The sequence below is a fragment of the Scyliorhinus canicula genome, chromosome 15, assembly GCF_902713615.1.
Source record: "Scyliorhinus canicula chromosome 15, sScyCan1.1, whole genome shotgun sequence".
Lineage (NCBI taxonomy): Eukaryota > Metazoa > Chordata > Chondrichthyes > Carcharhiniformes > Scyliorhinidae > Scyliorhinus > Scyliorhinus canicula.
This window is the reverse complement of record NC_052160.1, coordinates 43,311,082-43,338,511: the sequence shown is the minus strand read 5'-3', so window position 1 is coordinate 43,338,511 and position 27,430 is coordinate 43,311,082. Positions and strand designations below refer to the sequence as shown.

The window sequence follows — 27,430 nt, the reverse complement described above, 5'->3', positions numbered from 1 at the left end:
TCCCGTAACAGCCTCCCCGAACAGACGCCGGAATGTGGCGACTAGGGGCGTTTCACAGTAACTTCATTGACACCTACTCGTGACAATAAGCGATTTTCATTTTTTCATTTCTTGCGCTCTCAGGCGTACTGTGATTGTAAAAGTTCACCCAGGAATAGAATACCGAGCTAAAAGAACATTCAAGATAAAGTCTATTTCCTCTTAAACTCATCCATGTTAGCTCGGAGTGGGATTATCAAGTAGTTTCCTATTCACAGTGAGAATAAGATTTAGATTTATATCGTGAAAAGTATTGTTCTGCATACAGTCCAGGCAGATCGTTCCAGACATGAAAAATATAGCTTTCTGAAGGAAGGCTAGATTCCAGAGTTGGAACAGAGCACTGAATATTTCAATGCACCTTTATCCTCATAACAAGGACACAGTGGGACATTGAAGAGACAGTGATGCCAGAGTCCAGGCGCAGAGGATGCACAGCTACTCCAGATGGTGGATCTACTCAATGGACATAACTAACTGGACCTCACAAAAGAACAATGTCAAATGCAGTATAGGCTCCAATGCCGAATGCAGTTTGGACTGAGTGGAGATGCTTTAACTAATGAGGTCCTTTCTGGACCATGAGAATTTGCAGACAGTCATTCATCTGTACACATGCGATATTAAAATTGATTAAATTTAATACATATAATGCAAAGTATTACATTGCATTGCAGAATTTACCGTGCTGAAAGAATCCATTCAGTGATCCCACCTGTAGCAGTACAAGTTCATCAACTGGGCCATTTACTCTAATTTCATTTCCCTGTCCTTTCCATTATCCTCCTATATCCTTCCTTTTAAATACATATCAAATTCCCTTTCAATGGTCACTTATGGTAAATCAATCCGTGCTCTAATAGCATTCTCTGTGAAAAGGTTTATTCAAACTTCCGCCTTCATTCTTCTAATGATAACCATTATCTATGCCTTTGTTATGAACTCAACGCAATCTGTCACTATTTACCCTTTGAAAACCTTTTCATAATGTTCTAGTGAATATATGACACACTCTTTTATTAACGTAAAAACTCTCATTGACATAGCAATGAAGCCGACACCCTAATTTGTGTAACACCATCCCTCACTGATATCACTCAAATATAAAATACATTGACACAAACATAACTTGCGTTTCATTGATGTAAACATCCTTAATAACTTACCACACCCTCAATTGATCTCACTGATATAACAAACTTTAACAAATATAACACAAAGGTAACAAAATGTCCTCACCCTGATTTAACACAGTCCCTTGCTCAGTATATATGGTATCAATTACATCTTGTTACTCAGTTTGTATTATTAATACGTACATTATCATTTTTTTTCCTGTACTCATGTACAGTCTTAATTTATGTTATACTGAATTTTGCTCAATATGTATGTTATCAATCATTTTTTGTTACCACTTGATACAATATTTTCTGATGCCCATTTGCAGTGTTGCTGTCTGTGGTACTTCAAAAATAATTTTCTGTTGCTCATGTACAATATTATTTTCTGTTACTCATTTTGTATTGTTATTCAGTACACACAGTTTCCTGTATGCAGTATTAATCATTTCCTGTTCAGTTTGTATCATTACTGTTAGTATGTTATCACAATTTTCTCTTATTTTGTGTCTGCAATATTAATAATTTCTCATTACACTATATGTACATTATTAAGCATTTCCTGACATTTGCATTGTCACTCTGTGTACATTATGGGCCATTTTCTGTTTGTCAACTGTATGCAGTATTACTTATTTCTTATTATTTAGTTTACATTATTAATTAGTGCAAATGGCATCAATGATATAATATTACCTGATCTGCACTATTTGACAGACCCCCCCTCAGGATATACTGTTAACTAATGTCTACAGTATAAATAATTTTTCATGACACAACATGCATTATTCTGTGTTTATATCCTTATATGCCCAGCATGCACTCCAGGAATCCCACTTGCTATCCAGAATACACAGAACAAATTACATTCCTTACTCAGTAAGGGACATCATTATCTCCCCTACCAAGAAACAAATGCCCTGTGGAACCCAGCATTAATTGCAGGAATATCACCTTACCTAAGTTCACTAAAAGGATGCCCCTCTTAACAATCTTGAATTTTAAATGCTTTCTTTTATCTCTCATGTTTATCAATGTCTCATCTAAGAGTATGAGAAGAGGTGAAGTGCACCATGCAGTAAATAACTGTCTCCTCTTAGGAAGCAATGCATCAATGTCCCTTTTAATCTAGTACACCGTGAATGAATAACCCTTCTTTTCATGGATACTGCAGAGGAACACCTGCTCCAGTCTGTATTTTGGAAGTGGAATTTCTGGTCTGTACATGTACAGGTCTTGATCTGTGTATGTTGAAGCCTCTGGTCTATATTTCTTGCAGTCTCTGGTCTGGTCTAACCTGTATTTCTTTAGAACTGTGGTCCGTATTTGTTGATAGAGATTTTGTTTGTGTATCTTGATGTCACTGATATGTACATGTTGAGACCTGTGGTCTGTACATTGGGGGATTTCTGGTTTATATATGTTGAGGTAACTGGTATATATATATATGATGATTCTGCACTGTATATGTTGAGGTGTCTGCTCTATATATCTCTCTGGTTTTTTTATGTTGATATCCTTGGTCTGTATGTGTTGGGTCTTGCAATCTATATATGTAGAGCTTCTGGCCTGTTTTGGGTCTATATATTCAGATCATTGGTCTATATATCTTGAGGTGTGTGGCTGTATATGTTGAGAGTCCTGGTCTGTATTTCTAGGGCTCTGTGACGTTGATGTCTCTGGTCTGTATATCTCAGGTGCCTGGTCTTTATATGTTGAAATCTCGAGCCTGTAATTTGTGCAGTGTCTGGTTTGTATGTCTTGGGGTCTCAGGTCCGTTTATCTTGGTGTCAGACCTGTCTATCTTGGGGTCACTTTGTGTATATGTTGAGATCTCTGGTCTTTCTATCTTGGGGTCACTGGTGTGTGTATATGTTGAGATCTCTAGTCTGTTTATCTTGAGATCTTTGATCTGTATATATGGATGTATCTCATCTGTGTCTGGTGAAGTCTGGTGTTTTCTTTTTAGGTTGTCTTGTCTGCATACCTTGACGCTTTTAATTTATCTTGATTCCACTGGTCTATATAGGTCATGGTCCTCTTGTGGGTGTGATCTGTATATATTGAATTCTCTGGTCTATATAAATTGGGGGGTGGGGGTTGCTATCTGTATATGTTGATGTTTCTGGTATGTATTTTTGGGTCTCTGGTCTGGATATCTTGGATCTCAGGTGTTCATATCTTTGGAGTCTCTGTGTTATATATGGTGGGATCTTGGATATATATCTCTTTCTGTCTGGTTTAGGTGACTCTATGATCTGTGTATGTTGACATCTCTGTGGTCTCTACATCTTGGGGTTTAATATCTTGCGATCTCTGGCCCTTATGTCCAGGGTCTCTGGTGTGTATATTTTGAGATCAGGAAAGTATCTCTTGTTGTATATCTAGGTGTCTCTGGTCTGGGGATGTCTAGTCTGTATGCGTTCGGATCTCTGGTCTGTGTATGTTGCGATCTCTAGTCTGATCTCATATGTACCATAGTGGTGTACCGCAAGGATCTGTTTTGGGGCCACTGCTGTTTGTAATTTTTATAAATGACCTGGAAGAGGGTGTAGAAGGATGGGTTAGTAAATTTGCAGATGACACGAAGGTCGGTGGAGTTGTGGATAGTGCTGAAGGATGTTATAGGATACAGAGGGACATAGATAAGCTGCAGAGCTGGGCTGAGAGGTGGCAGATGGAGTTTAATGCGGAAAAGTGTGAGGTGGTTCACTTTGGAAGGAGTAACAGGAATGCAGAGTACTGGGCTAATGGCAAGATTCTTGGTAGTGTAGATGAACAGAGAGATCTCGGCATCCAGGTACATAAATCCCTGAAAGTTGCCACCCAGGTTAATAGGGCTGTTAAGAAGGCATATGGTGTGCTAGCCTTTATAAGCAGGGGGATTGAGTTTCGGAACCACGAGGTCATGCTGCAGCTGTACATAACTCTGGTGCGGCCACACCTGGAGTACTGCGTGCAGTTCTGGTCACCACATTATAGGAAGGATGTGGAAGCTTTGGAAAGGGTTCAGAGGAGATTTACTAGGATGTTGCCTGGTATGGAGGGAAGGTCTTACGAGGAAAGGCTCAGGGAATTGAGGTTGTTTTCGTTAGAGAGGAGAAGGCTGAGAGGTGACTTAATAGAGACATATAAGATAGTCAGAGGGTTAGATAGGGTGGACAGTGAGAGTCTTTTTCCTCGGATGGTGATGACCAACACGAGGGGACATAGCTTTAAATTGAGGGGTGAGAGATATAGGACAGATGTCAGAGGCAGTTTCTTTACTCAGAGAGTAGTAGGGGTGTGGAACGCCTTGCCTGCAACAGTAGTAGACTCGCCAACTTTAAGGGCATTTAAGTGGTCGCTGGATAGACATATGGATGAAAATGGAATAGTGTAGGTCAGATAGGCTTCAGATGGTTTCACAGGTCGGCGCAACATCGAGGGCCGAAGGGCCCGTACTGCGCTGTAGTGTTCTATGTTCTATGTATATCTTGGTGTCTCTGGCCTTTATATCTGGGCGCTTTGGTTCCACAACTCTATATCCCAGGGTCTCTGGTCTGTAAATGTTAGGGCCTGTCGTCTGTATTTATTGAGATTGGTCTGCATATTATGGAATTTCTGATCTATGATGTTTTTGCTCTGTATATCTTTGGGTCTGCATATCTTGGGGTTTGTATTCTATATGTATGTTGAGGTGTCTAATCTAAATATGTTGAGGTGTATAGTCAGTATATGTTGATGTGTGGTCTATATTTCTCTAGCTCCCTCAACTTTATATGTTGGGTTTCAAATCAGTGTTTCTTTGGGTCTCTGCTCTGTATCTCTTGGTGTCTCTGGTCTATATATGTTAGATGTATATTTTTTTAAAATTTAGATTACCCAATTATTTTTTTTCCAATTCAGGGGCAATTTAGCGTGTCCAATCTACCTACTCTGCACATCTTTGGGTTGTGGGGGTGAGACCCATGCAGACACTGGGAGAATGTGTAAACTCCACACGGACAGTGTCCCAGGGCCGGGATCGAACCCAGGTCCTCGGCGCTGTGAGGCAGCAGATCTAATCACTTCGCCACTGTGCCGCCCATGTTAGTTGTATGTTAGGGGTATTCAGTTGTATTTATTGGGTGGTTCCTGGTCTATTTTTTGGATGCTCTGGCCTTTATCCATTGAGATATTTAGTTGGGTTTATCTGCTAGGTCATTTTTTGATTGCACTGATTTTTCTTTCTTGGGGGCTCTGATCTTCCTTCACTGGCAATATTTCTGGTGTACGTTTAGTGTAAGTTTTTTTTTTAATCTGCATTTTTGTGGCTAATTTGCGTTGATTGGGGGTTCAGGTCTGCTTGCATTGGAGGCTTGTCTGTGTTTGCCCAAAGTCTGTGGCAAATCTTCATTCTCATGTCATTCCAGCTTGTGTGTGTATGGGGTTTCTGTGGTCCCTTTATTAGGGTCTGTTCAGCATGTTTTTATGAGACTATATCTGGTCTTTTTGCAATTGATGACTTGTCAGGGATGAAATGGCAGCCCTGAAAGTGAGTGGGATGATTCATCAGGGTTCTCACAAAAGAAGGTGGATACGAATAATATTGTGCTGTCCAGTTCCGCCTCCTTTCCCAGCTGGTCATTTCACCCTGTGTCTAATATGTTTTTAATGGGTGCTTGATGTTATTTGTGAGGTGTGTCTACTCTATGCTTATCAGGGTTTTCTTGCACATCAGTATTAGGAATTCCTGTCTGTTTTTAATGGAGTCTTTGGCGATTATTTGTTTGAAGTTTCAGTTCTGTGTTCTTTGTGGTTCTCTCAAGTCACTTTTGAGGATTCCTATCTTTTTGGGGGAAGGGCTCTCTAACATGTTTATTGGAAGCTTCATTGCTCTGTGTTTATTAGGGGGCTCTATTCTGTATCTGTGTATCAGGGTCCATTAATTTGGAGGCAGCCCGTGCCTCCATAATCAAGGTCCAGTGCATGTTGTATGACCCTAATTCCACCAACTCTTCAAGCTGAGCCACAGAATGGGTCGCACCAAGGACTACATTTAGGGCAGGAAATGCAGCAGCACAGGTAAGTGAATAATTTAAAGTTTTTTGGGGTAGGAATAGGACAAGTATTTGATCTTGCATCACCTGAAATTAAATTAGTCACTCCCTTACAAAATCATTTGCATTGAAAATTTCTTTTCTGAGAATATACATTTCCTGATCCTGTCTGATAAACCAAATATTGGTCATGGTGAATTGATTCCAGATATAAGGTTGATTTAGATTAAAGATATAAAGGATATGGAAATAGTGTGAGAATGAGGGAGAAGATCATCCACTAACTAATTGAAAGTTACAGCACGGTTGAGGGTCAAATGTCCTATTCCTGCTCCTATTTCCTATGTTTGTGCGATGTGCAGGGAGATAATACGGTTAATGAGTCAGTGATTCTGTGCGATTCTTGGTAATAGAACCCAAGTAAATTTCCAGGGTCTGCTGCAAGACAGTCCCATCACCCAGGGCCTGCTGCAAGACAGTCCCATCACCCAGGGCCTGCTGCAAGACAGTCCCATCACCCAGGGCCTGCTGCAAGACAGTCCCATCACCCAGGGCCTGCCGTAAGGCCGCCCCATAAGCCAGGGCCTGCCGAAAGGCCGTCCCGCCACCCAGCGTCTGCCGCAAGGCCGTCCCGCCACCCAGCGTCTGCCACAAGGTGGTCCCATAAGCCAGGGCCTGCCGCAAGGCCGTCCCGCCACCCAGCGTCTGCCACAAGGTGGTCCCATAACCCAGGGCCTGCCACAAGGCCGTCCCGCCACCCATCGTCTGCCGCAAGGCAGTCCCGCCATCCAGGGCCTGCCCCAAGGCCGTCCCATAACCCAGGCCTGCCCCAAGGCCGTCCCATAAACCAGGGCCTGCCGAAAGGCCGTCCCGCCACCCAGCGTCTGCCGCAAGGCCGTCCCGCCACCCAGCGTCTGCCACAAGGTGGTCCCAAAAGCCAGGGCCTGCCGCAAGGCCGTCCCGCCACCCAGCGTCTGCCGCAAGGCAGTCCCGTCACCCAGCGTCTGCCACAAGGTGGTCCCATAATCCAGGGCCTGCCCCAAGGCCGTCCCATAACCTAGCGTCTGCCGCAAGGCCGTCCCGCCACCCAGCGTCTGCCACAAGGTGGTCCCATAACCCAGGGCCTGCCACAAGGCCGTCCCGCCACCCATCGTCTGCCGCAAGGCAGTCCCGCCATCCAGGGCCTGCCCCAAGGCCGTCCCATAACCCAGGCCTGCCCCAAGGCCGTCCCATAAACCAGGGCCTGCCGAAAGGCCGTCCCGCCACCCAGCGTCTGCCGCAAGGCCGTCCCGCCACCCAGCATCTGCCACAAGGTGGTCCCATAAGCCAGGGCCTGCCGCAAGGCCGTCCCGCCACCCAGCGTCTGCCGCAAGGCAGTCCCGTCACCCAGCGTCTACCACAAGGTGGTCCCATAATTCGGGGCCTGCCCCAAGGCCGTCCCATAACCTAGCGTCTGCCGCAAGGCCGTCCCGCCACCCAGCGTCTGCCACAAGGTGGTCCCATAACCCAGGGCCTGCCACAAGGCCGTCCCGCCACCCATCGTCTGCCGCAAGGCAGTCCCGCCATCCAGGGCCTGCCCCAAGGCCGTCCCATAACCCAGGCCTGCCCCAAGGCCGTCCCATAACCCAGGGCCTGCCGCAAGGCCGTCCCATAACCCAGGGCCTCCCGCAAGGCCGTCCCATAACCCAGGGCCTGCCGCAAGGCCGTCCCACCACCCAGCGTCTGCCGCAAGGCCGTCCCGCCACGCAGCGTCTGCCACAAGGCCTTCCCGCCACCCAGCGTCTGCCGCAAGGCAGTTCCATAACCCAGGCTGGTATTTTCCACCCACTCACTGGCGTCGGGATTCAATCATTCTGTCGACAGCACAACCCCGCCTGCGGGTTTCCCGGTGGCATGGGTTAGCTTCAATGGGAATTCACATTGACAGTGGCAGGAGCAAAGAATCCCACTGCCAGCGAACGGTGCGCTGACTCCTGCCGCAGAGAATGACATGGCTGGGAGCTCGAAGAATGTCACCCATGTGTCTGTCACCAGGCCGTCCCGTTACCCAGTCTCTGCCACCAGGCCGTCCCGTTACCCAGTCTCTGCCACCAGGCCGTCCCGTTACCCAGTCTCTGCCACCAGGCCGTCCCGTTACCCAGTCTCTGCCACCAGGCCGTCCCGTTACCCAGTGTCTGCCACCAGGCCGTCCCGTTACCCAATGCCTCTCCCAGCAATAACATTACTCAATGCCTGCTCCCTTCCAGTCATATACCTCAAAAGCAGCACCCAGACTACCCTGTTACCCAGTGTTACTCTCAGACAGATGTATTACCCAATAATGCTCCCAGAAAGTCTCAGTACTCTGTATCAGCTCCCAACCAATCACAGTACCTCAGAGCCAGCTTCCAGGTAACCACATTATGCTGGTTGGCTCTCGGATAACCCATTACCCAGTATCTGCTAGCTTCCAGAGAGACCACTGCCCCAGTCCCCAGTTAATTTGTTGGTCCACTAGCACTCACACAAACACTCAATTGATTGCAGTCTGAAATGTTACTTTCAGGTACTGCCAACAATGATCAGCGGCTCAGTGCTGAAATGTTTAGCAAGCCCAATTTTCAACTCTACTGCTCCCAGGAATAGAAGTTAATCAAAGACGGAACTGACCATAAATATGGATCAATTATGTTTGTATTCAAGTTGATGAGAAATGCGGTAATCTTCAACCAGTTAAGACATTTGACATAATATGGGACAGATATATTGTCCTCTAAATGGTACAGGTATTGGACGAATTGTGACTGAATTTTTGTGAGGGTTTGTCCTAATATCGATGGCCGATCTGGATAAATTATCATTTAAGCCATTTAAATGAAAAATGACTTCAGAATTCCGAGGTGCAGAGGGATCTAGGTATGCTCGTGAATGAGTCAGAAAAGATAGTATGCAAGTACAGTGTGTGATCAAGAAGGCTAGTGGAATGTTCTCCTTTACCACCAGAGGAATTGAACATAAAAGTAAGGATGTTATACAATGGCATTGGTGAGACCACAACTTGAATACTATGTTCAGTTTAGGTCTCTTTATTTAAGGAAGGATGTAAATACATTTGAGACGGTTCAGAGGAGGTTTACTAGATTAATAGCTGGAATGAGGGCAGGTTGAACAGAGGGACTTGTTTCCATTAAAGTTCAGAAGAGTGAGGGGTGACTTGACTGAAGTGTATATGATTCTGTATGGTATTGACAAGGTGGATGAGGAAAGGGTGTTTACTCTTTGGGGTGTGCCCAGGGCTAGGGAGCGCTGTTTTAAAATTGGGGGTCATTCTTCTCGGGCAGAGGTCAGGAGAATTTTTTCCAATCAGAGGGTTGTGTGACTTTGGAACTCTCTACCCCCGAAGACAGTGGAATTGAGGTCATTGAATATTATCAAGGCAGAGGTAGATAGATTTTTGTTAGGCAAGGGGGGTGAAAGGTTATGGGGGGGAGGGGGTTGAGGGCTCCAGGGACCGAGTGGCCTATTTCTGCTCTGCGCATGCAAGGTGTTGCCGCAGTTATGGTGAGAGCTCAGGAGGATAATAAGACCACCTTTTTAACAGAGACAGTCACTCATAGTGCAATTTGATGTTACCCACCTTGGTTTGTGTCGTTTTGCAGAGTGGGCCTTGCACCTGGTCTATAGGTCGATGTTTATTTGAGTCCTGGTCTCCTTGGCTCCCTTTATGAGGGGAGGTTCCTGCAGCGACGGATAAATGGTACAGAGAATTACACTGTCATCTGACGGTGAGACAGCAGTAAATCCTGTTGCCAAACACATGTTGCAAAAGCGCATTTACTAAAAACTCTTTTTTTTAATTCCCCTGACAGAAAAATCACAGAGACACCAGCAACTTTGACCGTGAATTCACTCGCCAGCCTGTGGAGCTCACACCCACTGACAAACTCTTCATCATGAACCTGGATCAGAATGAATTTGCAGGATTTTCTTATGTGAATCCTGAATTCGTTATTCAGGTTTAAGGAAACGGGTGAAGGCTTATTTCTTCAAAGCTGCAGTTGTATTTTTAATCCGAAACATAGAACACAAATGTTTTCAAATATCGATCTTCCTTCCTCCAGACCCCGAGTTCAACATGAGGTTTCAATACAGCGCCACTCGACATTTTATATCTGATTCTCTGTCTCGGTGATTGTAAATAATAATCGGATAGTGGCCAGAATCGAGGAGACATGTGAAATAAACAAATGGACATTGGAACGTGAATTCTGACCTGTTGCTAATCCCAAATCGCGACGGGCAGAACAGGGGAAGGCAGGGTGGAGAATAAGGGCTTGGTGATTACTGAAATCAATGCAAAACTTTAATTTCTAACGTAGACACCATTCAGTGGAACTTTGAGAGATCTGGACTGGCAGTGGTACCTATCTACAGAGCCCAAGTGAATGTTGGAGCTGGAATAAGAAGAGTTGTTCTGGAAGGATCTTGGAAGCAACATACCTAGAAATGCAGGCCAGCCAAAGCGGGTGTCGACAACAATATCTGGGGCACACCCAACTTACATGAAAGCAGTGAATGCCCACTTTGGGGGGGGGATAAGGGGCCCTGTGGGCAAAGAGGCTTCAAGCCACTGCATTCAGGGCTGCTCGATCTTGCACAGGGAGCGTCAAACAGACCTCAGACCCCTTATTTGCATATGTCGCCTGTTTTGGGCCTGAGCCCTCGGATGCCTGCACGAATATGGCAGCTGGTGCACTTGCAACTTGTAATGAGCGTGTGCTTTCTACTTGCCACAAAGGCATCCGTCTAACACCCAAATAATGCCGACTGTACCTCTTAAGACACTTTAAGTGGGGGGAAAATTAATTCAGTTTAAAAACATTTTTGATATTGTGTTTAGAGCTGTATTTATCAAACAAAAATATATTTAAAACTTTACCAAGAGTATGCACTTCCTGTTAGCATCACGGTTATTTTTCTCTCATTTCAGCCATCACACTTTCATGGTTGCCACCCAGTAAACAGCAGCAAATCAGAATAAGGCTGGAAACATGTGAATCAAACTCTAGGCAATCAATTAATGGCTAATTGGGAGGTCTACCAGTAACAGATGAAAGGTGTTGCATATAATTTGTACTTCCTGTCTATTTTCACTCAATGTATTGAACCATGAAATTGTTCTGGTAGGTCTAGTATCCACCCCGCTCCCCGTACATTGGTACTGAGGGGAGGGTACCCTGTTTCTCCAACACAAAATTAGCGTTTGTACCGTTTGGCCTTGTGTATATTTTTTACTGTTTTAATAAAAAGATATGGTAGGTCTGGTTCTCCTACACCTCGGAGGATAGGTGTCACACCCACTATATTTTAAAATACTTGATTGTTATTTGAAGTGTTTCCCCCCACCCTCTTGGATACCACCCTATTTGTGTAATGAAGTCCCTCTTCCTTTCATTAACTATCATCTCTGATGAGACCAACCAGCAGAAAGAACTCAAATATTAAGATGTTTTCTGTAAGAATTTTTTTCACAATCCTGTAATTTATTTTAATCGAATGTTTTGGTTTATAGCCTATTTTTGGATACAATAGTGTAATGGTTAATGTTACGGACTAGTAAACCAATGCTTTGGACTAATTATCTAGGGTACAAGAGTTCAAGATTACACAGTGCAATCTTCACTGATCTGCATTGAACCTGGTTCTTCCATTAGTCCCACCCTGAACGTGTGGATGGAGCAAGTTTTATGGGCAGAGATACATTCAGCTGTTGAATAAGGAACAATTTTTTAAAAAGGATATTAGCATAGCTGATTCAATGTTCAAAATTCCACAGCCTTTAAGGCTTCATAATTGATTTCCAGATAGGTTATGCATGGCTCTGGGTGCAAATATTGAGAAAATTCAAGCAATCTTAAGGTATGGGACTTGGTGCTAAGGACAGTTTTGGGGTAAAAATTAATGGGAAAGGAAAAGAGAATGAAACAAGGTTAACCGTGGATGAATTAAGTCTAAGGTTTTGAGAAGTATCTTCCATATTATGGATGTAAATGTTTTCTGTTCAGTTATATCTCATGGAGTGTAATGTCCTTGAAAGTTTTTTTCATTGTGACATCTGTGCATCTCCTTTTTCACAGGATCACACTGAGTGTTCGTACAGTTGATTGCAAATAAATTAATGTGTTTTGAAGCTTGCCAAAAATTAAACAAAAATGTATTGCAATAATTACTGGATGAATTGATTTGCATGACTTATGTGTCTGTCTCTCTTGTTGGCAGAATGTTCATGCACGAATGCTTCCAAAATGTTGAGTTGTTCTATCGCAAACAATGAAATAAAATTCCGTAATGAAACATTTGCAACAAAGTCTGGAGTATTCACTCAAGGTAGAGAGCCTTCACCTGGTGGGACTATTTACAATCACGTGACATCAGTATTGTCTGTATCTGGCAATGCTTTAACATGACTTCTGATTTAACATATTACAGAGATGGTACAAGCAATCGGGCGAAATTGGTCACCATAAACCTGAGTATCAAGTTAGCACTCTGTTGGTTAAATAATTTCCCTCTCAGCTTTGACTGCATATTGAGGCAATTAAAGTCTCCACTCTTCAGGCTGCGGTCAGATTCAGCCAGCTCTTGTCGAAAGAGGTCCAAAGCACAAAGATGTTCCCAATGTTACACTGGTTTCAGTGAGAGCACCTGATTGAGGGTAAATGTTGTTACTTACGTTACACCACAGAATAATAGGATTCACATTATAATGTGTAGATTGTCACAGATTTATTAAAAATGTGATAACTATTATTGACGCACAGCAAAATGCTGTGCAGTCACCAGTGAATCCACATCTCAACAACAATATTGGAAACCAATGAGAACCACATTGCACTCTTGACGTCTCAGTTCCAGAAATATATATATTGTTTTTCCCAATTGCTATGTTTTCTTAGTTCCCAATATTCCTCTCACTGACTTCCATTTTACACATCCTGATAGATCTGTCAATCAGATCCTTGAGCTGAAGAACATAGAACAGCACAGAACAGGCACTTTGGCCCTCGATGTTGTGCCGAGCAATGATCACCCTACTCAAACCCACGTATCCACCCTATACCCGTAACCCAACAACCCCCCCCTCACTTACTACGGGCAATTTAGCATGGCCAATCCACATAACCCGCACATCTTTGGACTGTGGGAGGAAACCGGAGCACCCGGAGGAAACCCACGCACACACGGGGAGGATGGGCAGACTCCGCACAGACAGTGACCTAGCCGGGAACCGAACCTGGGACCCTGGAGCTGTGAAGCATTTATGCTAACCACTATGCTACCGTGCTGCGCTAAATAAATTCAAGAACTAGCAAAGGTATTCTAACACTCCTATGCATATATCACTTTTCTATCATCCAAGACAGAATTCTTTTTAACATATGTCACCTTGCAAGGTGGCCTTCGACAATAATACCTTCAGCTTTGCAGACATCTAACCATAAGACTGCAGTGTTCAATTAAATTTAAAAGGGTAATAATCTACAAGGGTGCCTGCTAATCTCTCCGTATATCTACTGGTCACCTAAAAGTCTCTTAAGATATTGTTGTGGCACTTGTCTGTATCAAACGGATAATCAAACATTTTTTATTCAGTCATGGGATATGGGCTTAGCTGGTTAGACCACCCCTAATTGCCCTTGCAAAGGTGGTGATGAGCTGCCTTTCTCTATCACTGATAGAGTGATACCCACAATGCTGTTTAGGAGGAAGTTCCAGGATTTTGACCCAGTGACTGAAGAAATTATGATATATTCCCACGTCAATTTGGGGTGTGGCTTCGAGGAGAGCTTCCAGGTGGTGGTGTTTCCCATGCATCTGCTGCCCACGTCTTAGATGGTCATAGTTGTGGGTTTGGAAGGTGCTGACTAAGGAACCTTGGTAAGTTCCTGCAGGGTTTCTCGTAGATGGTGTATACTGCTGCCACTGTGCATCAGTGGGAATATTGTTTATTAAACAGTCAACAGTAAAAATTTGAAAATCAACTACATAACATTCCACATGTCACACTAACCTTTAAACAACTAGGAAACATCACCATTCCATATTGGTACCAATACAAAGCTCTAACAGCTCATTTTCACAAGAAAATCAAACACACGGTATCACCCCTCCTCAACAGAAACGGAGGAAAAGCCTGAGAATGTGTTATGTCCAGAACTTTGCCGTAGAAATGATCTGTCCATCAATGTGTTACTTGTTCCACGTATCAGTGCGATTCTCCATCCAGGAGCTGCAGCTGTGCAGGCCCTCCCACACGGCCCAATCTCACCGGAACTAGATCCTGGCATCCACATATTCCACTGGCACTCAAAGTGCAGTTGAACATCCTTGACTTCCAGCATGTTTAACCCACGGTGACGTGCCAGTTACATGCAGCATTCACCACATCAGCAACAAAAGCATCAGCAATCTGCGAAAGCATTTCTTCAAATGGCCCATTTGGAACAATGTCGTGCACCAGGTTCTGCAGCGTTTTCTTGCTTCAAACCGGATTGCCTTCTGGACTCTTGTGTCTCCCTAAGCCTGGTGTTCCAGGACACAGGTATATTGGAAAAAGTTTTCCTTTTTGCCCATAGAGGTTAATGTTTGTGGATGGGGGAACCAATCAAGCAGGCTGCTTGGTTCTGGATGGTGTCAATATCTTGAGTGTTGTTGGATCTGCACTCATCCTGGCAAGTGGACAGTGTTCCATTACACTCCTGACTTTTGCTTAATAGATTGTAGAGAGACTTGGGGAGTCAGGTGGTGAATTACTCGCTGCATAATTCCTAGCCTCTGACCTGCTCTTGTAGTCACAGTATCTATATGGCTAGTCCAGTTCAGTTTCTGGTCAATGGTAACCCCAGGATGTTGATAGAGTAGGATGTAGCTATCGTAATGCTTTTGAATGTCAAGGAACAATGGTTAGGGTCACTCTTGTTGGAGATGGTCATTGTTTGGCAGTTGTGTGGCGTGAATGTTACTTGCCATTTGTCAGCCCAAGCCTGGATACTGTCCACGTCCAAACATTTGCACGTGGACTGCTTCAGTGTCTCAGGAGTTGCAAATGGTACTGAACATCATGCAATCATCAGCAAACATCTCCACTTCTGATCTTATAATGGCAGGAAGGCCATTGATGAAGCAGCTGAAGATGTTTGGGCCTAGGACACTACCCTGATGAACTCTGCAGTGATGTCCTGGAACTGAGATAATTGACCCCAACAACCACAACCATCCTTTGTGCTTGGTATGACTCCAATCAATGGAGAGTTTCCCATCCATGATTCCCATTGACTCCAATTTTGCTAGGGCTCCTTGATGCTTCTTCAAATGCTGCTTTGATGTCAAGAGCAATCACTCTCCCCTCAACTCTGGAATTCAGCTCTTTTACTCATGTTTGAACCAAGGCTGTATCATTTGCTGCTTATGCTGTTTGGGACGTAAGTAGTCATGAACTGTAGCTTCATGAGGAGATGAGTGAACCTGCCGAACCCAAAGTGAGTGTCAGTGAGCATTTCACTGCTAAGGAAGTGCCACTTGATGACCCCTTTCACCACTTTTCTGATGATTAAGAGTAGACTGGGTGGTAATTGTTCGGGTTGGATTTGTCCTACTTTTTAGCGTGCAGAATTAACCTGGCCGATTTGTCACATTGCTGGGTAAATGCAGGGCTGTGTCTGCACTGGAAAAGCTTGGCTAGGGTATTCGAAATTCTGGAGCACAAGTCTTCAGTACTATTGCCAGAATCTTGTTAGAGCTCCTAGACATTGCAGAATCCTGTGTCTTCAGCCATTTTTTGGAGTGAATCAAATTGGCTGAAGACTGACATCTCAGGAGGAGGTGAATCATTCCCTGGGCACTTCTGGTTGAATTTATTGTAAATGCCTTTGTCTTTTGCACCGATGTGCTGGGGTCCCCCATTATTGGGATGGGGATTTTTGAGGAGCCTCTTCCCCAGTGAGTTGTTTAATTGCCCACCACCATTCACAACTGGATGTGGCAGGAATGTAGAACTTAGATCTGATCCTTTGGTTATGGCATTATTTAGCTCTGTCTATCATCTGCTGCTTATGCTGTTTGGCTCACAAGTAGTCATGAATTGTAGCTTCATCAGGTTGACTGAGCTATGCTTGGTGCTGGCCCTGACATCCCCTCCTGCACTCTACATTAAACTGGAGTTGATCTCCTGGCTTGGTGATAATGGTAGAGTGGGGGATATAAAACCATAAGACATAGGAGCAGAATTGGGCCACTCGGCCCATCGAGTCTGCTGCGGCATACAATCATGGCTAATATTTTTCTCATCCCCATTCCCCTGCCTTCTCCCCATAACCCCTGATCCACTTATTAATCAAGAACCTATCTATCTGTCTTAAAGACACTCAGTGATTTGGCTTCTACAGCCTTCTGCGGCAAAGAGTTCCACAGATTCACCACCTTCTGGCTGACGAAATTCCTCCTCATCTCTGTTTTAAAGGATCGTCCCTTTAGTCGGAGATTGTATCCTCTGTTTCTAGTTTTTCCTACAAGTGGAAAAATCCTCTTCACGTCCACTCTATCCAGACCTCGCAGTATCCCGTAAGTTTCAATAAGATCCCCCCTCATCCTTCTAAACTCCAACGAGTACAGATCCAGAGTCCTCAACCTTTCCTCATACGACAAGCATTTAATTCCAGGGATCATTCTTGTGAACCTCCTCTGGACCCTTTCCAAGGCCAGCACATCTTTCCTTCGATGCAGGGCATAAAACTGCTCACAATACTTCAAATGGGGTCTGACCAGACCCTTATACAGCCTCAGAAGTACATCCTCAGAAGGTCTACAAAATTATATGGGGCATAGACAGTGGATAGTCAGAGACTTTTTCCCAGGGTAGAGGGGTCAATTATTAGGGGGCATAGGTTTATGGTGCGAGGGGCAAGGTTTAGAGGAGATGTATGAGGCAAGTTTTTTTTACACAGAGGGTAGTGGGTGCCTGGAACTCGCTGCCAGTGGAGGTGGTGGAAGCAGGGACGATAGTGACATTTAAGGGGCATCTTGACAAATACATGAATAGGATGGGAATAGAGGGATACGGACCCTGGAAGTGTAGAAGATTTTAGTTTAGACGGACAGCATGGTCGGCGAAGGCTTGGAGGGCCAAAGGGCCTGTTCCTGTGCTGAACTTTTCTTTGTTCTTTATCCCCGTTCTTGTATTCTAGCCCTCTTGACATGAATGCTAATATTGCATTTTCCTTCCTAACTGCCGACTGAACCTCCACGTTAACCTTAAGAGAATCGTGAACAAGGACTCCCAAGTCCCTTTGTGCTTCTGATTTCCTAAGCATTTCCCCATTTAGAAAATAGTCTATGCCTAAATTCCTCCTTCCAAAGTGCATAACCTCACACTTTTCCACATTGTAGTTCATCTGCCACTTCACTGCCCACTTTCCTATCCTGTCCAAGTCCTTGTGCAGCCCCCTTGCTTCTTCAATAGTACCTGTCCCTCTGCATATCTTTGTATCATTTGCAAACTTAGCAGCAGTGCCTTCAGTTCCTTTTTCCAGGTCGTTAATGTATATTGTGAAAAGTTTTGGTCCCAGCATCGACCCCTTAGGCACCACCACTAGTCACCGGCTGCCATCCTGAAAGACCCCTTTATCCCCATTCTCTGCCTTCTGTCAGTGAGCCAATCCTCTACCCATGCCAGGATCTTACCCTTGACACCATGGGTTCTCAACCTTTTAATAGCCTCCTATAAGGCACTTTGTCAAAGGCCTCTTGGAAATCTAAATAAATCATGTCCACTGGTTCTCCTTTGAGGAGATAACAAGGAAGTTAGACGAAGAATTCTAACAGGGCAGCACGGGTACTCTAAATTGGAAAAAAAAGAACTCTAACACATTTGTCAGACACAACCTCCCTTTGACAAAGCCATGCTGCCTCAGTCCTATTTTATCATGTACTTTCAAGTAGTCCACAATTTCATCTGTAATAACAGACTCTAAAATCTTACCAATGACCGAAGTCCGGCTAACCAGCCTATAATTTCCCACCTACTGTCTCCTGCCCTTCTTAAACAGTGGTGTTACATTAGCCACTTTCCAGTTCTCTGGGACCCTTCCTGCCTCCAGTGATTCCTGAAAGATCACCACCAATGCCTCCACAATCTCTTCAGCTATCTCTTTTAGAACACTGGGGTGTAGTTCATCTGGTCCAGGTGACTTATCCACTTTCAGACCTTTCAGTTTCCCCAGAACCTTCTCCTTAGTGAGGGCCACTGCACTCAACTCTGTCCCCTGGTTCTCCTGGAGCTCTGGCATTCCGCTGCGGGTCTCTTCCACCATGACGACTGATGCAAAGTAACTATTCAGTTCATCTGCCATCTCTTTGTTTCCTATTATTACTTCTCCAGCCGCATTTTTCAGTGGTCCAATGTCTAGTTTTGCCTCCCTCTTACCTTTTATACACTGAAAAAAAAACTTCCTATTTTCCTTTATATTACTAGCTAGCTTGCACTCGTACTTCACCATCTCCCCCCTTATTGCTTTTTTAGTTGTCCTCTGCTCGCTTTTAAAGGCTTCCCAATCCTCTGGCTTCCCACTAATCCTCGCCACTTTGTATGCCTTTTCTTTAGCTTTTATGCTGTCCTTGACATCCCTCGTCAGCCATGGATGCCCTGTCCTCTCCTTAGCATGTTTCTTCCTCCTTAGGATGAATTTCTATTGTGCCTCCCGAATAACCCCCCAAAACTCCTGCCATTGCTGTTCCACTGACTTCCCTGCTAGGCTCCTTTTCCAATTAACTCTGGCCAGCTCCTCCCTCATGTCTTTGTAGTTACCCTTATTTAATTGTAATACTGATACAATTGATTCCAGCTTCTCCCTCTCAAACTGCAGGCTAAGTTCTATCATATTGTGGTCACTGCTCCCTCAGGGTTCCTTCACCTTAAGTTCCCTAATCAAGTCTGCCTCATTACACATCACCAAATCCAGAATTGCCTGTTCCCAAGTGAGCTCTACCACAAACTGCCCCAAAAAGCCATCCACCAATTCATTTTCTTAGGATCCACTACCCACCCGATTTTCCCAGTCTATATTGAAGACCTCCATGATTATTGTGATATTGCCTTTTTTACATGCTTTCTCTATCTCCTGATTTATTTTCTGCCCCATATCCTGACTACTGCTAGGGGGCCTGTACATAACTCCCATTAGCGTCTTTTTACCATTGCAATTCCTCAATTCTACCTAGAGATTCTTTGTGTTCTGATTCTATATCGCTCCTTGCTATCGATTTAACTTCATTTCTTCCTAACAGTGCAACCCCGCCCCCTTTGCCCATTTGCCTGTCCTTTCGATAGGACACATATTCTTGTATATTTAGATCCCAGCCCTGATCCCCTTGCAGCCACGTCTCTGTGATGCCCACAACATCGTACCGGCCAATTTCAAAACTGGACTTTGATATTACAGATTGTGGTTGAGTACAATTCTGTTGCTGGTGGCCCACAATGCTGGGCTGCTGGAACTGTTCGAAATCTGTCCCCTTTAGCACAATGGTAGTGACAACATGATGGTGGGTATTCTTAATGTGAAGAATAGAATCCCGAGAGTGCAAAAGGAAACCATTTGTCCCATCAATGCTGCACTGACCCTCTGAATGAATCACCCTTCCTAGGCCCACTCCCCTCCCCTATCCCTGTAATCCCACCTAACCTTTGGACCCTAAGAGGCAATTTAGCATGGCCAAACCTGCATCTTTGGACGGTGGAAGGAAGCCCAAGCAGACACGCGAGGAACATACAAACTGCACAAAGACAGTCACCCAAGGTCAGCATCGAACCCAGATCTCTGGCATTGTGAGGCAGCTGTGTTTGCCACTGTGCCGCCCGGGGGTCAAGTATGTTGTTTCTCTTGTTGGTTCTGTCACCTCACCTCGCCACACACCCATTCAGGTAGCTGTGATCTTTAGTGTTCAGCCAATAGTGGTGCTACAGAACAACTCATGGTAATGGACATTGAAGTTCCCCATCCAGAGTACATTCTGCTTCAATGCCAGCCTCGGTGCTTCTTGCAAGTCGTGTTCAACATGGAGGAGAAAGAGCTGTACATGGTAATCGGCAGGACGCTTTCTAAGTTAATGCCATTCCTTATAGACTTTATTAGATCAGTTGCTATTGAAAGGTTAAGTTAAATTAACAGCCCCACTTGATTAACCCTTCACTAATAGTTGATGTGGGAATTGGAAATATCAGGGGCGAGATGCTCTGCCTCGCCAGGCCCATTTTCTGGCATAGCATGCCCCCGCTGACAGCGGGGGCATGCTAACGTACTGGCAACAGGCCAATGGGGTTTCGTATTGATGGCGAAGCAGAGGATCCCACCTCCAGAGAATCGCACCCCAGATCTTCACAATAGTGTGTGGTGTTGCTCCAAAACTGTGACTAACATTTTTGAGCAGAGTAGCTTTACCTGGCATTGACCCGGGTTTGCCTGATGCTTCAACAATTACCAAATAAATCAATCCACTGTTCAACAGCAGATGACCAAAGCATCTGGGGAAAGGTATGAGTGAGATAAGTGGTCTTAATGCTCTTACTAAACAGCAGATTTCCACAAGATGCAAGGGATCAAAGATGGCACGCAGGTCACTACCCAATGCCCATATCGTCAACTCCATACTGTTGATTAAGAGAATGAAATACTAATAAATCTGCAAGTGGTTAAGACTGCAATGTGTGGAGAATGTAGGTGGGATGTTGGGTGATTGGCCCAATACAGTAAACATCAGGAACTCCTTTTTGATCAGTTGTGGAGTTAGTGGGGAGATTCAGTCGAGGGGGTCATGATGTCTAATTGTAACAGATAAAAAGATCAGCTGGTTTTCCTATTTGTCTGCTTCCTACATTTGCAGGCTTCAACCAATGCAAATCATCCCCCATATCCTAGCAGAAGATATGATGCAACCCTTTACATTGTTTTGCATTTATATAGCATCTTTAACAGTGTAAAATGATCCAAGGCATTTCATGGGAGCTTTACCAAACAAAATTTAACACCAAGCCATTGATGCACTATCAATTACGACAAGACGAGAGTAGAGAGTAATCGAGGCTTTATTACGCAGAGATGTGCAGCCTGCAGCTGCTGCCGAAATGGCTGCAGCTCGGAGAGCCCACACATTTCTACTCCGCCTACTGGGCGGAGCCAGCAGGCAGGGATCTACCCCCGTACCTGTAGTACAAGAGCCTTACTGTAATACACTTCATAGGTGATATATATACAACAGTGGTGACTACCACATTCACCCCTGTTACAAAAAGAGTCCAGCGGAGGTGGTTGAAGACTATTTACATGCATAGGTTAACATTTTAGAAAAAGTATACAAATCCAGACGATCGGGCACCTTGATCCTCCGTTGTGTGCGCCGCAGTCCCGGTGGCGATGCAGGCATCAGTTCGGTCGCCGGTGACTCCGGGAGCATGTCAACCTCAGCTTCATCCCCGGGGACCAAGGGGAGGACGGATCGTCCTGGAGCGGGAGCTGTGGTGAGGTGCGCTGGGGGGAGGAAGGGTGGTGCCGGGGCAGAGGTGTGTGGGAACCCAGCTGGTGCCAGATCCCTGAGGGAGACTGTGTCTTGGCGGCCGTCGTGGTATGCTACGTAGGCGCACTGCGGGTTCGCATGGAGTAGCTGTACCCTCTCAACCAATGGGTCCGCCTTGTGGAGCCGCATGTGCTTGCAGAGGAGAACGGATCCTGGAGCTGCCAGCCACGTTGGGAGCGAAACCCCGGAGGTGGACTTCCTGGGGAAGGCAAAGAGACGTTCATGGGGGGTTTCATTAGTCGCAGTGCAAAGGAGCGACAGAATGAAGTGAAGGCCGTCGGGGAGGACCTCTTGCCAGCGGGAGGCCGGGTGATTCTTGGACCGTAGGGCCAGCTGGACGGCCTTCCAGACCATCCCATTCTCCCGCTCCACCTGCCCGTTTCCCTGGGAGTTGTAGCTGGTCGTCCTGCTCGAGGCGATGCCCTCGCTGAGCAGGTACTGGTGCAGCTCATCGCTCATAAATGAGGATCCCCGGTTGCTGTGGACGTAGGCGGGGAAACTGAACAGAGCGAAGATGGTGTTGAGGGCTTTGATGACGGGGCATGGGACGACGAAGGGGAATCTGGAGTATTCGTCGGCCACGTTAAGAAAGTACATGTTTTGGTCGGTGGAGGGGAGGGGCCCTTTGAAATCCACGTTGAGGCATTCAAAGGGGTGGGAGGTCTTCACTAGGTGTGCTCGGCCTGGCCGGTAGAAGTGCGGTTTGCACTCCGCGCAGACTTGGCAGTCTCTAGTGATAGCCCTGGCTTCCTCGATGGAGTAGGGCAGTTTGCGGGCCTTTATGAAGTGAAAAAGCCGGGTGACCCCTGGGTGACAGAGATAGTCGTGTAGGGTCCAGAGTCGGTCCACTTGTGCGCTGGCACATGTACCTCGGGATAGGGCATCGGGGAGGTTCGTTGAGCTTACGGGGGCAATACAAAATCTCATAATTGTAAGTGGAGAGCTCGATCCTCCACCTCAAGATCTTATCATTTTGATATTGCACCGCTGTGTGTTGTTGAACATGAAGGCAACCGACCTTTGGTCAGTGAGGAGAGTGAATCTCCTGCCGACAGGTAATGCCTCCAATGTCACACAGCTTCTACAATGGCTTGGGCCTCCTCCTCAATGGAGGAGTGCAGATTTCGGACGCATGGAGGGTGCGTGAAAAGAATGCCACGGGCCTGCCTGCCTGGTTGAGGGTGGCGGCCAGAGCGACGTCTGGTGCATCGCTCTCGACTTGGAAGGGGAGCGTCTCGTCGACCACGTGCATCGCGGCCTTGGCGATGTCGGCCTTGATACGGTTGAAGGCCTGGTGAGCCTCGGGCGTCAGTGGGAAAACGGTGGAGTGAATGAGTGGGCGGGCCTTGTCTGCATAGTTAGGGACCCACTTGGCGTAGTACGAGAAGAACCCCAGGCATCGTTTGAGGGCCTTGGGGCAGTGGGGAAGAGGGAGTTCCATGAGGGGGCGCATGCAATCGGGGTCGGGCCCTAGAACTCCATTTTGAACCATGGGCAGCACGGTAGCATGGTGGTTAGCATAAATGCTTCACAGCTCCAGGGTCCCAGGTTCGATTCCTGGCTGGGTCACTGTCTGTGCGGAGTCTGCACGTCCTCCCCGTGTGTGCGTGGGTTTCCTCCGGGTGCTCCGGTTTCCTCCCACAATCCAAAGATGTGCGGGTTAGGTGGATTGGCCATGCTAAATTGCCCGTAGTGTCCTAAAAAGTAAGGTTAGGGGGGGGGGGGGTTGTTGGGTTACGGGTATAGGGTGGATATGTGGGTTTGAGTAGGGTGATCATTGCTCGGCACAACATCGAGGGCCGAAGGGCCTGTTCTGTGCTGTACTGTTCTATGTTCTATAGCCGAGGATGGCTAAGCGGTTAGTGCTGAACACGCACTTCTCCTTGTTGTACGTTAGGTTGAGGAGTTTGGCGGTGTGGAGGAATTTGGAAAGATTAGCGTTGTGGTCCTGCTGGTCGTGGCCGCAGATGGTGACGTTATCCAGGTACGGGAAGGTGGCCCGCAGTCCGTACCAGTCAACCATTCGGTCCATCTCCCGTTGTAAGACCAAGATCCTGTTAGTGACGCCGAAGGAAACCCTAAGGAAGTGGTAAAGGCGGCCGTCCACTTCAAACGCGGTGTACGGGCGGTCCGCCATGCGAATGGGGAGCTGGTGGTTGGCAGATTTCAGGCAACTGTCGAGAAGACCCAGTACTGTGCAATCTGATTGACCATATCAGATATGCGTGGGAGGGTGTACATGTCGAGCTGCGCGTACCGATTGATGGTCGGACTGTAGTCAACGACCATCCTGTTTTTCTCACCAGTTTTTACCACTACCACTTGGGCTCTCCAGGGGCTGTTGCTGGCCTTGATAATGCCTTCCCGTAGCAGCCGCTGGACCTCAGACCTGATGAAGGTCCTGTCCTGGGCACTGTACCACCTGCTCCTGGTGGCGACGGGTTTGCAATCCGGGGAGAGGTTCGCAAACAGAGAAGGCGGGTCGACCTTAAGGGTCGTGAGACCACAGACAGTAAGGGGTAGTCGGGGCCCGCCAAATTTCAGGGTTAGACTCTGGAGGTTGCACTGGACGTCCAGGCCGAGTAGCAAGGCAGCGCAGAGGATGGGGAGGACGTAGAGCCGGAAGCCGCTGAACTCTACGCCCTGGATGGTGAGGGTGGCGGTGCAGTACCCCCGGATTGCCATGGAGTGGGATCCGGAGGCCAGGGAGATTTTCTGGTTAACTGGGTGTACGTACCGTGAGGGAGCAGCACTTTACCGTATCGGGGTGGATGAAGCTCTCAGTACTCCCGGAGTCCAGAAGGCATGATGTCTTGTGCCCATCGACCTTCACTTTCGTCGCCACGGTCGTGAGGTTGTGGGGTCGGGACTGGTCGATCGTGATGGAGGCGAGACGCGGCTGGTGTTGGAAGGCCCCTAGCTGGTCGGCAGAGGTTGCAGGCGATCAGCGGCCCGATGAGGTGCCTGACGAGCAGGGGTCCTGAGGCGGGGAAGATGGCAGCGCCCACGGGGCGCACATGGCGGGCGGCGTTAAAGATGGCGGCGCCCACGGGCCGCACGAGGCCTGATCGGGGGGAGATGGTGGCCCCCATGGGCCACACGTATCGTGAGCCAAGCAAGATGGCGGCACCTACGGGTCGCATGTGTTCTGAGGCGAGCACGATGGCGGCGCTCTCGGGCCACACGCGGTCTGAGGCAAGGACGATGGCGGCGCCCACGGGTCGCACGTGGGGGGGTGCAGGGACAATGGGCCTGGTTACAGTGGCGATCAAGCGGGCCTGGCACACAGCAGCGAAATGTCCTTTCTTCCCAAAGGCCTTGCAGAGCGCGCTCTGCGCCGGGCAGCGCTCCCGGGGGTGCTTTGTCTGTCTGTAGAAGTAGCACTTGTGTCTCCCGGGGCTGGTTGGCTGCCACGCGGCGCAGGCTTTGGGTTGGCTGAGGACGGTCGCTGGTGGGGTCCATGATGGAGTGTTCGCTGGCAGGGTCCATGATGTCCAGGAGGGGGGGAGCGACTTGCGGTTGGGGGCGTACGCCTGTACATTGCAGGAGGCGACTGTTAGTGAGATCGCAAGTTTCTTGGTCGCCGCGAGATTGTGGGTAGCCCCTTCTAAGAGGCGCTGACGGATGTACGCCGACCCTATGCCCGTAACAAAAGTGTCCCTAATTCGGAGTTCAGAATGTTCAACGGCCGAAACGGCCTGGCAATCACAGTCCCTCGCCAGGGCGTGCAGGGCATGCCAGAATCTTCCACAGACTCACCGGGGAGTTGATGCCGCGTGGACAGGAGGTGCCTGGCGTAGAGTTTGTTGGTCTGCTTGGTGTAGTTCTCCTTCAGTAGCGCCATTGCCTCAGCGTAGGTAGGCGAGTCCCGGATGAGGGGACAGATATCAGAGCTCAGCCGCGTGTACAGGATCTGGAGCTTCTGTGCCTCTGAGGGTGGTTCTGTCGCAGATCTGATATATGCTTCAAAGTAAGCTAGCCAATGTGTGAAGGCCGACTTGGCATTGTCTGCTTGAGGGTGCAGCTGCAGGCAATCCGGCTTGATGCGGAGATCCATCGTTGTAAAATCTCTGCGTAATAAATTGATGCACAATCAATTAAGACGAGACGAGAGTAGAGTGTAATCGAGGCTTTATTACGCAGAGATGTGTAGCCTCCCGCACCTGCTGCCGAAATGGCTGCAGCTCGGAGAGCCCACACATTTATACTCTGCCTACTGGGCGGAGCCAGCAGACAGGGATCTACCCCCGTACCTGTAGTACAGGAGCCTTACCGTAATACACCTCATATGTGATATATATACACAACAGTGGTGACTACCACAGCCATATAAGGAAATATTAGACTTGATGAAGTTTTAAGGAGCCTCTTAAAGGAGGAGAGACAGATAGAGAGGCGGAAAAGTTTAGGAGTGGAATTCCAGAGTTTAAAACCTAGGCAGCTGAAGGCAGGGCTTCCAATGATAAACCTATTGAAGCCAGGATGCAGAAGAATTGAAGGTGCACAGATATCTCCAAGGTTTGATGCCTTGAGATATGAATTATGTCAAGAAGAAACTTGAAAGCAGAGATGACAGTTTTAAAATTGAGGTGTTGTTCAGCTGAGAGCCAATATAGGCACGCCAGCACAGGGATGATGGTGAACAGGATTTGTGATCCATCTATTCCAGAAAGCAAGTTGGTCAAGGATTGAATTAAGGCCAATCTTTACAAACATTTATTTACATAGTTGCACATTGCAAGTTACCACCTTCTAACCCAATCATAATAGTTTCAGGCTGGGTCTAGGTTTTGCAAGTTACCACCTTCTAACCCAATCATAATAGTTTCAGGCTGGGTCTAGGTTTTAGAGGTATCAATTTAATCCCCATGTAATGCCCACCACCTGCATACAATTAATCACAATTAATATACAATTAATACTCGGTGCGGGTTAGGATATGGGCAGCAAAACCTTTGATCATCTCAAGTTAATGGAGAAGATCAGGAATAGAACACCAATATAATGAAGCAAGAATGAAGAACCAGCTTCATCGTAGCCCAGTGTTCTTCAAACTTTTTTCCGGGGACCCATTTTTACCAACAGGCCAACCTTCGGGACCCAACCCGGCCGACCTTCGCGACCCACGCCACCTGACCTTAACGACCCACGCCGGCCGACCTGCGCGACCTAGCATTTTCTCTTACCTTGTTTGCTGCTGACAAAAATGGAGGAAATGGTTTTGGGTCCCTCGTACACACTCCTCCAATGGAACCCGTTGGATGAAGATGAAGCCTTCCGGTGTCGGAAAGTACGCAGTCTCCATCTGTCCAAAGTTCTGAATGTTTTTCCTGTAAAATTTTATCAAATAACACCCCCCCACCGAACTTGTAAAAAAAAATGAATAAAATAAATGAAAAAAATGAATAAACCCGCCCCAAACTTGTAAAAAAAATAAAATGAATAAAATAAATGAAAAAAAATGAATAAAACCCCCCCCAAACTTGTAAAAAAAGTAAAATGAATAAAATAAATGAAAAAAATAAAAATGAAATGAAAATAAATGAATAAAAACCACTACAGAACTTGTAAAACAAAAAGCTGCAACCGTTTTTAAAAAATAGCGGCCGCACTGCGCATGCGTGCCCGATTTGCGCATGCGCACCG

At 46.6% G+C, this 27,430-nt stretch overlaps 1 protein-coding gene across 1 annotated transcript in view; it reads left to right on the top strand.

The window, feature by feature from the left end:
- Positions 1 to 12,511, top strand: part of prkcba (protein kinase C, beta a) — a 405,247-nt gene extending 392,736 nt beyond the window's left edge. Inside the window, exon 17 of the mRNA XM_038821091.1 lies at positions 10,027 to 12,511. Coding sequence (XP_038677019.1) covers positions 10,027 to 10,179 — 153 coding nt within the window. The 3' untranslated portion in view covers positions 10,180 to 12,511. The remainder of the gene's footprint in view (positions 1 to 10,026) is intronic.
- The last annotated feature ends 14,919 nt before the right edge of the window (positions 12,512 to 27,430 follow it).